The 11450-nt window shown below is 34.8% G+C and overlaps 1 protein-coding gene across 1 annotated transcript; it reads right to left on the bottom strand.

Moving 5' to 3' along the window:
• Nucleotides 1–5630: 5630 nt before the first annotated feature.
• On the bottom strand, nucleotides 5631–10949 carry LOC129226651 (uncharacterized). The gene has a single exon (XM_054861282.1). It carries the CDS (start codon nucleotides 10947–10949, stop codon nucleotides 5631–5633), a length of 5319 nt encoding a protein of 1772 aa, XP_054717257.1.
• Nucleotides 10950–11450: the final 501 nt, after the last annotated feature.

Raw genomic sequence — 11450 nt, forward strand, 5'->3', positions numbered from 1 at the left:
TTGGGGCATTTATGCGAATCAAATCAGCCAAATCTGCCGGGTAGTTTCTGAGATCTTAGGGAACAAATTTACCAAAGTCCATTTTTATATGTATAGATATAATTAAAAACTGAGCGTATGTAGCTATGTATGTACCTATGTATCTATGTATGTACTTATGTAGTCATCTATGTATCTTTGTCCAAGTTTCTTCTCAGGAACGATAGTGAACTGACTATCGAACCAGGTATCGATGGATTCGTTATCTTCCCGTCTTTATGTTTTGCTATTTAACATAATCCTCCGATAATAATTAGCGGGAGATATCAGTTAAAAACTATTAATTATGACACTTAGATTTCGACATAAAATCCCTATTTTTCGAAGGCTTTCCTAAATTCAAATTATTATTCAGTGCTTCATCTCAACTTTCCGCAACGGTGCTTTTATTAAAATTTATAGCGTGAAGAAAATCATTGAGATATGAAAGATCTGTTGCCATTTTTTTCTCGAATATGAACAAGTAAAATTCATGTTTTTTTGTTTTAAAGGCTTTTCCTGTAATCGGGGTATTTAAAATGTTTACTTTTTGGTTATTTCTCCGCAATCTGCGGCAAAATTTTACTGATTTTTTTTTTAGTTCAAGCCTGAGTATTGAACTCGCGTCACTAGACATAACTTTTATTTTCGAGGTATACTAAAGCCGTTACATAGACAGGCCGACGCATCAGCTTAAGTTTAGCCATTTTGGATCGGATTTTTCATTGTTGCTAGGGTTACCACAGCAAAGTTTTGGGTTTCGCCAAATTTGCTGAAAATAATATTTTATTTAATAAACAATTCACGTGCCGATAATAATCGCTCGCAGTGAACAATCACCAAACGCGATTACTCGCCAGAAAAGACAACTACTCAAACACGCGCTCCGATCCAAAAAGGCTGATCTTAAGCTGATGCGCCGGCTCGTATATATAGGGGCCTTAAGGTGTACCGTGCAAAGACGGGTGACGCAACTAGTATGAATAATAAAATTTTTAAAAGGATTCTAATAAGATTTAAAAAATCTTCTTGGCAGAATTTGAGGCTATCCGTTTACTCGTTTGTTCACCAACATAATTTGTAAAAATAAGCAAAGGTCTAAAATTAGCCAAGATTTAAGATTAAAATTAAATCCTGAAGTTTATTTACTTGATGAAATACGAACCCGAAATATACTATAATAAAACACTGGGCTTTTTGAAGTTCAAAAGAAAATATTAAAACAGTAATAAGCTAAGAAAAGCTTGACACAAATTTAATTCCTGAACAAAAAAAACTCAGGAAGACCTTGCAGAGAAGGATGAACGTACAAGCGTTTTAATTTGCAATTAAGATGAGAAAATGAAAAGAAAGTTTTTGATTTGATGGCTACGAAATGTATCCTTCAAAAGTTGAAAATTAAAAATTTTTTGTGCCTAAAATAAGTCACAAGATTAAACAATCAGTACTACTGTTTGACTGTACTAAGAATATATGGAAAATAATATTTTATACTAAAAGAAAATTCATGCAATCAAATGCTTGCTTGAAACCACAATGGAAAATAATGCCGATCTCGACTAGTTCAAAGGGTTGTAGATGACTTTTGCGGAGCACATCATTTTGCTCCGAGGTTTTTTTTTTTTTTTTTCTTTTGCAAAATTTAATGGATATCTCTCAATAGGTTTTAAGTGAAATCCCGCATGGAACTTCATTTATTTTTTGGAAGGACCTGTAGTTTTCAAAAAAAGTTTGAAAAAAAAAATAAATAGATAAAAACGTAGTTAAAATGTTTTATAAAACTTAGAAATTTCATACGGACTAATGTGACATACAGCATATAAATATGTAAATTTTATGTCATGCATAATGTATATTTCATAATCAAGACCTCCTACAGGATCAATGATCTTCTACAGGAATTTGACTGGTTAGGGATGTGTCGTACATGAACGAACGGATCAAAAAGAACGAATCCTTAAAATGAACGAATCCGTTCGTTCACGTAAAAAATGAACGACCGTTCTTTTGAACGGTGAGCAGTTTGGAACATTGTATTGATGCACTTGTGATGTAATCGCTTTTTTTTTATATTTTTTCAATTACATTGATCTTCAAATTTTGATAAACAATTCTCAAATTTCCTTTTTCTTAGGGCAGAACAATCTATACATTTCGAACATTTTTTCTTTCAGCTTTATTCATCACTAGTGGTACCCGCATGGCTTTTCTCAGAGTAGAAAAAAAGTCTTTGGTTCGCCTGTATATTTACAAAAAATGGATGATGAATTTATCGCCAATTTGTTATGTTAATTTGCTCCCCCTGTTATGGTAATTTGCTCGTCCATGTTATGGTAATTTGCTCGTCCACGTTATGGTAATTTGCTTGTCCACGTCATGATAATATGCTTGATAAAATGTTCTTAAAATAGGAATAGAAAAAGAACAAAAAGAAAAAAAAAAGAATTTTTTGCTTCTTGAATTCAAATTATGTCTTTTGCAATTACGAGCGTGTGTGGCGTGTGTGTGTGTAATTATGTGAGTGTATGTGTAAGCGTTCATGGGTCTGTAGGCGTTCGTGTGTTTGTATGTACGCGTGTGTGTATTATATGGATGCAACCTGGAGACTTTACTCGCTAGAGCAGCAGCATCGGGAGGAACCAATCGACGGTAGTGCTGCAAAGGTAGGCGGGAGGGGGGTGGGGGAAATAAAAAAATAGGAATTCAAAACAGTAAAATGAGAACTATAAGCAATTCGCGATTGCGCAAAAACGAATTTTGGAAAAATCGTTTCGAGGTGCTTCCTTCTATGCTGCGAACTTATTTTGTGACAAATGTCATGAAAATCGGCCGAACTGTCTACAGACTTTCAGCATTATTATTAGTAAAGATTTTTCTTCAACAGTTGCAGTTCATTTGCAATTTTCCAATGTATCCATTAGTAATGTTTTGTGTTACTTGTTTGGGCTACTAACAAAATGTTTAAACTTTCTGCTGACTGTCCCAATCACCTACCAAACTCCTTCTCACTTTTTCTGTCGCCAAAATTATTTCTTAAAAATATCTTTTATCGCTCTTCTTGCGATCCTTTTGTCTTCTCTATCATCCCTATCAACTACCATCTATACGGATTTGGCTTTAATTTTAACAGGGTTGGCGACTTCCAAGTCGCTTATTTAACTTTTAAAATGCAGAGATTTTTAATAAGGATTATTTCTATCTAATTTTTTTCCCATTTAAAAAGGTGTTATGTGTTTTTTTTTTTTTTGCTATTCTCATCGGTACCATGAAACAATTTTGAAACTCTCTAATATATTAGGGGAGTTTAATTTTTTTTTTTAAATTAAGTTATCCGGCAGACCTCCCGATATATTTGTTGCTAATTTTTTCGCTGTACATGGTTATTTGGTAATACTATATATACAATGCTGTAGCAGGGAAAAAAATATATTTCAATTAATTCAACTTTTTCTTTTGGGTAGATGTTATGGTTGACAGATGTTTGTTTTGGGGTTTTCTGCTAAAAAGAACGTTCGTTATGTATTTACTTCAACCTGTGCTTAATAATATATCAAGAAATGCTTTCGCCTTGTTTACGTGCTGACTCGCTACGCGTTCTGATACTTGTGTAACTCTTTTTAGAGTAAAAAAATTACGAAACGTTACTTACTATTTCCGTGGAACGTTGGGGTATTTCGTGAGTTTTCACCTATTTACTTGTAAAAACAAGTATCTTTACAAAATGGTTTCCTGAACTGCTTCAAGTTACACGAATGCACACTCCTCTTTGGACCGAAAAATATTTTTAGCTACCAAATTAAAGATTAACTGAGTGTGTTTATTGAATGTATCATATTTAGCTCGATTACTGTCCGTTCAGTTTGACTAAACTACTAATAAAAGTGAATAAGTCTCTGATTAGCTGCAGCTGTGCAAACAAGAATTGCGAGCAAGTGATATGCTTGGTTCTTACTTGCAATTCTGTTTCCGGAGCTTTCTTTTACTGTGGAAGGTTCTAATCAATTATATTAAATCTACCAAATTTCGCTTGAAGGCTGGCTTTAACTGGTGAGATCTTCATATTCTTCAAAAAGATTCAAGGATGATTTCAGGAAGGTTACTGATTTTCAGCGGAAAACGTTCCTGGTTTTCGCAAAATATACTCCTGGCAGAAACTGGGCACATCAGCAAACCATTAATTTCCTTGTTGATAGTAATACTGGAAGAATTTTAGCTTCCTATTTCAACTGAAAGAGGGGTGCTTCCTCAGTATGGGGATTGGGTCAAAAAATACATTGAAATGAAAAAACAACGCTACATAATTATAATGTACACGAGTATTATGCATATACATTGCAATAAAATAATTATTTGAAAAAAAAAATAGCTGAGGAAATGAAATGTTTCTAAATTTGTGACATTTTCTGTGCTACGGCTAATGTTAAATTGAGGGGTCATTGCGCACCGTCTTAAAATTTGAGTAAGAAGCTAAAACTTTTACAGCGTAATACTATTAGTAAGTCTAAAAAAATTAGGGGGTGTCCTGGACTCTAGCGGAAAAAAGTTTTTTTGAACCACCCTAGGGTATAATTCTGCTCCCACGCACTGACGAAGAAGCAGCTAAATTATGCTTATGGGAACATTCTACATCTGACCCCAAGTAAAATATTTTTGATTGATTTTTCATTGACATATTTTCTTACCTTTAGATAATTTTAGTTATTTTTCCTTCAAAGAATATTACTGATCTAATGAAACATTTTGAATGTACGTATGTCATGCAGAGAGAACACCTGTAACTTTTTTAAAATGAACGAAGTCGTTCAAATGAACGAGTTGAATGAACAGATCAAAAGACTGGTCCTATGATGAACGGATCATTAAAAAAATAACGATATTGCCCACCTTTACTGGGATGTGTTTGACCATTCTCCTTAAAGAAAATGTTAAGGCAACTATCTAAAAACTAAATTAACTTTATTTGGATTCTACATACGAAAGGGCTTCCAAATTGCCCTTGCTATTCGAACTGCCACGAGACGGCCAACATCAACAAAAATCAAGCTATCGAATGCCACGAATCCACGATCCATGAACAGAAAGACATCTAACTAAATTGAGCCAACAGGTGGGAAATTTGCATATCGAAAAGCGCCCTCTTGCGCACAGGTATACTCGAGGATTTTTATGGAGATTTTCCACAGCTCCCCACCATGAACTCTAAGAGTTCATCAATAGAACCTATAAAAAGAACTATAACAAAGGCAAATACATAAGGAAATTCTTCTCCTCAGTAAACAATAACGGATGCAACAACTATAGGTTGCTAAATATAAAGGATTAATATACCATAAACCATATGGTTACAAAATTATATGAAATATAATTTCTATTTTTGAATTTTATGTTCAAACATATTTACAATTTTAAACTTAAGTTAACAAAATTTTACTATGAACAAGAGATTTTTTTTTCCAAAATTAATGAAATATTTAAGCAAATTATTTTAAGAAGTTAATTAAAGTCCAACAACACAAATACTTCAAAATTTTGAAGGAAAAAAGAGTTGAAAACAAATTATTTTCAATAAACTTTTCGACTGATTAATCATAAAAAGGATACGTGAAACCAGTTCATTCACAAAGTTCAAGGGGATATATCAGCTGCACAGGTTTTCTGAAAAGTCCCTTTTTGGTTTTGACGACACAAGCTCTGATATGTCCATCTCTACCTTTAAAAGTTTCTTGAACGATTCCCAAGTCCCATAGTAGTTTAGATTTTGAAGTTCCTTCGACGAGCACTACATCATTCATCTTTACTTCTTTGTGAATGTTAGGCGATTTGAAATGGTGAACTGTTTTCAAATTAAGTAGATATAGTTCTTTCCATTTAACCCAAAAATGTTTCAAAAGTGTAGTTTGATACTGCTTTCTTTTTAATAAGGACTCTCTAGTTGACACTCTATTAACTAACTCAGCAAAATTAAATGGATAGTCGTGATTTTTCCTTCCATATTGCAAAAAGTCAAGAGGAGTTAATGGCTTGGGCTCAGAAAAATTATCAGTAACGTATGTTAAAGGTCTCGAATTAACGACGTATTCGATTTCAGTCAAAACAGTTGAAAGTTCTTCAAACGTGAGAAGAGCTTTTCCGAGAACTTTTCTGAGTGGATCTTTCACTGATTTTACGAGACGTTCGTAAAATCCGCCCCACCAGGGCGCCCTTTCTACGATAAACTTCCAATTAATGCCACGTGAAGATATAAAATCTTTAAATTCCGAATCTTGTAGAATGTTATAGAAGTACATTAGATCTTTATTTGCGGCTTTGAATGATTTTGCGTTATCCGAATAAACAACACTGCAACTACCTCGCCTGGAAATGAATCTTCTAAAGGCTAGTAAAAAATGTTTTGTAGACATGGAGGACACTAATTCTAAGTGAATTCCTCTAGTTACAGCACAGGTGAAAATTGCAAAATAAGCCTTTTTAACTTCCTTATCACATTTGTAAAGAATAGCTCCTGCAAAATCAAGGCCACAAATTTCGAAAGGTGGATTTTCTACAATTCTGTCTTTCGGAAGTTGCGCTGTTATTTCGTTTGCTGGTTTGGATTTGTATTTTCTACAAATGAAGCATTTTCTAAGTACTTTCTTCACGAGTTGTCTCCCCTTCGCTATCCAAAACTTTCTTCTAAGCATTACTAGAGTAGCTGTTACTCCGATATGAAAGTTCTTAGTATGCTCATGTAAGATTAATAATTCCGAAAATTTAGAGTTTTTCGGTAGAATGATGGGTTGTTTCTCGTCTAGAGAAAATTCTGATTCGTCTAATCTCCTTTTTATTCGCAAAATATTCCTGGGATCTAAGAAAGGTACTAGAGAACGAATTTTTGAACTATCGCTAACTTTTTGAGATCTTTCTAAATCGACTATTTCTAACCAATAAGCTTCTTTCTGGGTTTCTTTAATCCAGTATTCTTCAGACAATTTAAGCTCATCTGTTTCGAGAGCACCTTTATTTTTCGACGTATTTCTTGCGTTGTGTATAAATCGAAATACGAAGGCAGTTACTCGCAATAGTTTGAGATAACTGCTAAATTTATCAATGTTTATGAGCTTTTCGCGATTTTCGAGGATTACTTCATTTTGCGAAACTTCTCTAAATTTACTCTTTAGTTCTAGGTCATGAATGCTGACGTTTTGGGTCTCTATTTTTGGCCAAAACTGCTCTGTTTGGCTAAGCCAGGGTGGTCCGTGCCACCAAAGTTGACTATCTTTCAATTCCCGAACAGATATTCCTCTGCTTACAATATCGCTTGGATTGTCCCTCCCAGGACAAAAATTCCATTTCGGTGGTTCAGTCAGTCTTTGAATCTCCTCTATCCTATTTTTGACGAAAGGTTTGTAACAGGACGGTTCCCCTCTAATCCAATGGTAAACTATAGAGGAATCCGTATGAAAAAAGCAGGATTTCTCAAATTTTAAAGCTTTAGAGACTTTAGCACACAACCTAGCAGAAAGCAGTGCTCCCATCAATTCCAACCTCGGCAAAGAAAGAGTCTTTAACGGGGCAACCCTGCTCTTGGAAGTGATAAAACTAGTCGTTATAGTCCCGTCAGTCTTAATGACTCGAAAATATATTACAGTTCCGTAGGCCTTTTTAGATGCATCCGAAAAGGAGTGCAGTTGCACATCAACTGTGTAGGAGTCCGTGAAATGATAAAAGCGAGGGATTTCAACTAAACTTAAGTCCTTCAGTTCAAGACACCATTGTCTGAAAGGTTTTTTGATAACTTGGGGCATTTCCTGGTCCCAAAGAAGACCCATTTCCCAGACGCGTTGAATGAGAATCTTCAAACGAATTACGTAAGGAGCTACAAATCCTATAGGATCAAAAATTCGACCAGCAACTTGCAACAGGAATCTTTTTGTATCAATTCCTTTCGATACAAGGGATATCAGATTTTCTACGTTAAAATAAAATAAATCCCTGTCAGCGTCCCAGGAAATGCCTAATACTTTATAGTTTATCATGTTTTGACCAATTGGGTTTGATGACGTTTCAGTAGAAAACCCGTTCTTCTCCCAAAGTTTTCGCAATTCAGCAGAATTAGTAGCCCACTTGTGCAAGGGCATATTTGCTTCTCTAAAGATCTGGACGCATTCTAAACTAGTTGCGTATGCCGATGCAACAGTATTTTGACCTCCTATGATGTCATCGACGTAACAAAATTTGTTTAACAGTTCGTGAGTCTGCGGAAAAATAGAAGAATACTTCTTCAAATGGTGTTTAATAGTAGCACATAAGAGAAAGGGGGAACTATTTATTCCGAAGAGAACACGATTGAACCTTAGAACTTCTAAAGAGTCTGAAAAGGAATATGGATTTTCAGTCCAAAAGAACTTTGTTACATTTTTATCCGACTCGTCAATTGCTACATTCAAAAATGCCTGTTTAATATCAACTGTGAACGCAATTGGATGCTTTCGATATGACAACAACAGTTCAAACAAATCAGGATATAAATTAGGTCCAATATGCAAACTATCATTTAACGAAAACTTGCCCTTTTTATGCGAAGACGCATCGAAAACAACTCTCAGCTTACTAGACACCCTATCATCTCGAATTACTGCCCTATGGGGCAAATAGAATTCTGGACTATCTGCTACACTTGATTCAGGAACACGCTCTACAATGTTTTGCTCTATGTAATTATTCACAACCCTCCTATACTCTGAATACAAAGAATGATCATTTTGAAACCTGTAGCACAATTTTGAAAATCTTTCATATGCCACTTCGTAATTGTTTTCAAGCGATTCTTTAAAATTATCCTTCCAAGGGAGTTTAACCACATATCTACCATCTTGGAAGCGAATACTATCTTCGAATTCTCGTAAAGTTTTGTTATCATTACAACTTACATCATCGTTAGCTGATTCGATTCCAAGATTTTCTAGTTGCCAAAATGTCTCCAATTGTTTTGAAATGTTTTCCTCAACCATTACTTTCATGGCGAAAGAATCACCTGAATTTTTATTTGGAGAGCCTGATATTCCAATTAAACACCACCCATAGAGCGACGCAGCAGCTACAAGTTTTCGATTAATACGTTTAATTCTGCCTGTCATGACGTCATAATAGTTATCAGCACCGATTAAAATTGAAACACTAACGTCCTTATTCGAAGTATCAGCTAATTTCAAACCTTTCAAATGCTTGCTATAAATGGAAGTATCTACTGCAGGCGGCGGAATATGTGCCGCGGATATTTTTTCTATTTCTAACGCCTCGATTTCCAAATACAAATTCAGATCTTCTTTATTTTCCAATCTTATTTTAACTACATTAAACGTTTTTTCAATAGGAGACTTATCTCCGAAGGAATAAACTGTTAGATTTTCTTTTCGAATAATGGGAAGTTTCAATAATCTTGAAAATTTTCTATCTACAAAACTTCTTTGAGCCGCTGTGTCTGCTAACAAACGACAATTTCTATATTGATTATTATAACGAGCAACTACCGATGCGGTTTGCAATAAAACCCTTTGCGATTTGTTTTCAGTTTGACAAGAAGAAACGTTAGTAACATTGTCATCAGATTCTTCTTGGGGCGAGGTGAAAGTTGTTTTATCCGAATTCTGATAAAACCGATAACAAAGTGTTTTGGGGTGCGATTTTAAACCACAAAACGAACAACCTTTTTCTTTCTTAAGCTTTGGACAATAAGAAATTGAGTGTCTATTCGAAAAGCAAAAAAAGCAAAGTCTATTTCTTTTCAAATAATCCCGTTTCATTTCTATGCTTACCGAGTCACACGAAACTGAATCATGCAAGTTCGAACCACAAAACACACATTTTGAACTAGCAACTGTATGATTGACTAAGAGTTCAGCCGCTGAAGAATTGTAACTTTTCTGTTTTCGAAAAGTATCTCTGGTAAAAGATTTTGACCCTGAAGCGCCTCGATTGCGTTCTTGGAGCGGATGGGTCGAATTTTGTTTTTCTTTTATGGGAGAATGAAAAGATTGAGCTCTTTCGCGACTTTGTATTTCTTCACCTAAGAACTCGAGAAGAGCTTTCAAATCCCAATTATCACTTTTATTCTTTCTACTAAATTCAAGAGTTAATTCAGAGGGCAATACTTTCAAAATTATCGGTGTTAAGAGATTACCGTACGATTCTGAATTTATTCCCAAGCTTTCTAAATTCCTGATTTCAGTTTCAGCTTTATCGTATAATTTTCTCAAACTGTTCGTATCACTTGTATTTTTTATGGGAGTGATGTTCAAAAGCGATCCTAAATGCGCATTAATGAGCAAATTCTTTTGTCCGAATCTAGATTTTAAAAGTTCCAAGGCTGCATCATAATTACTTTCTGTTAATGCGAATCCGGAAATTGCTTTAGCTGCAGCACCACCTACTAAATTCTTAAGGTAAATAAGCTTCTCAATTTTAGATAAGCCGCTATTTTTATCTATTGCATTTTCAAACTGACTAATGAATTCTAGCCAATACCTGTGGTCACCGTAGAATTTATTAACAGTTAGCTTTGGCAATTTAATCGACGATCTAGTTTCTTGATGTACTAGACTACTAAGTTCCAATGTTGAATTTGATAAATTAGCGGGATTAATAGTAGGAGGTACAGCCGGAGGTGTTAGAGCTGCTATTCTTTGAGTAATTTGACATTTATAGAAAATTAAATTTTCCATGAAGTCTTCACATTGTTGCACCTCTTTTTCGATATCTTTTGCTTCGATTACATTAAGAAGCTCATTATCAGCCACTTTAAGACAGTCAATTTTATCAATTAATTGATTATATAATACTTCTAAATTACGAACATTAGTTTCATTTACTAAAGTGACGTCTAAACTTTTAACGAACTTAGTGGCACTGCATTTAAGCGCTTTACGCTTATTTTTTATCTTTTCAGCATCCATACTAATTGACATACAAATTGAAAACAAATAACTCACCCAAATTTCTTCAGTTACTATATCCAATGGTACGAAACAACAACGATGTCAATATAACATATCACTACTCGACGAATTCTAACTATCAAATGGTTATGCGTACCTTGCGGCCGATGCACCATAAAGAAAATGTTAAGGCAACTATCTAAAAACTAAATTAACTTTATTTGGATTCTACATACGAAAGGGCTTCCAAATTGCCCTTGCTATTCGAACTGCCACGAGACGGCCAACATCAACAAAAATCAAGCTATCGAATGCCACGAATCCACGATCCATGAACAGAAAGACATCTAACTAAATTGAGCCAACAGGTGGGAAATTTGCATATCGAAAAGCGCCCTCTTGCGCACAGGTATACTCGAGGATTTTTATGGAGATTTTCCACACTCCTTATTGCCTTGACCTCGCTCCTAGCGACTTCCACCTTCTTTCCTTGGTGAGCAAGTGGTAGCATTTTATGAA

Source organism: Uloborus diversus, chromosome 7 (assembly GCF_026930045.1).
Source record: "Uloborus diversus isolate 005 chromosome 7, Udiv.v.3.1, whole genome shotgun sequence".
In the NCBI taxonomy this organism is placed as follows: domain Eukaryota; kingdom Metazoa; phylum Arthropoda; class Arachnida; order Araneae; family Uloboridae; genus Uloborus; species Uloborus diversus.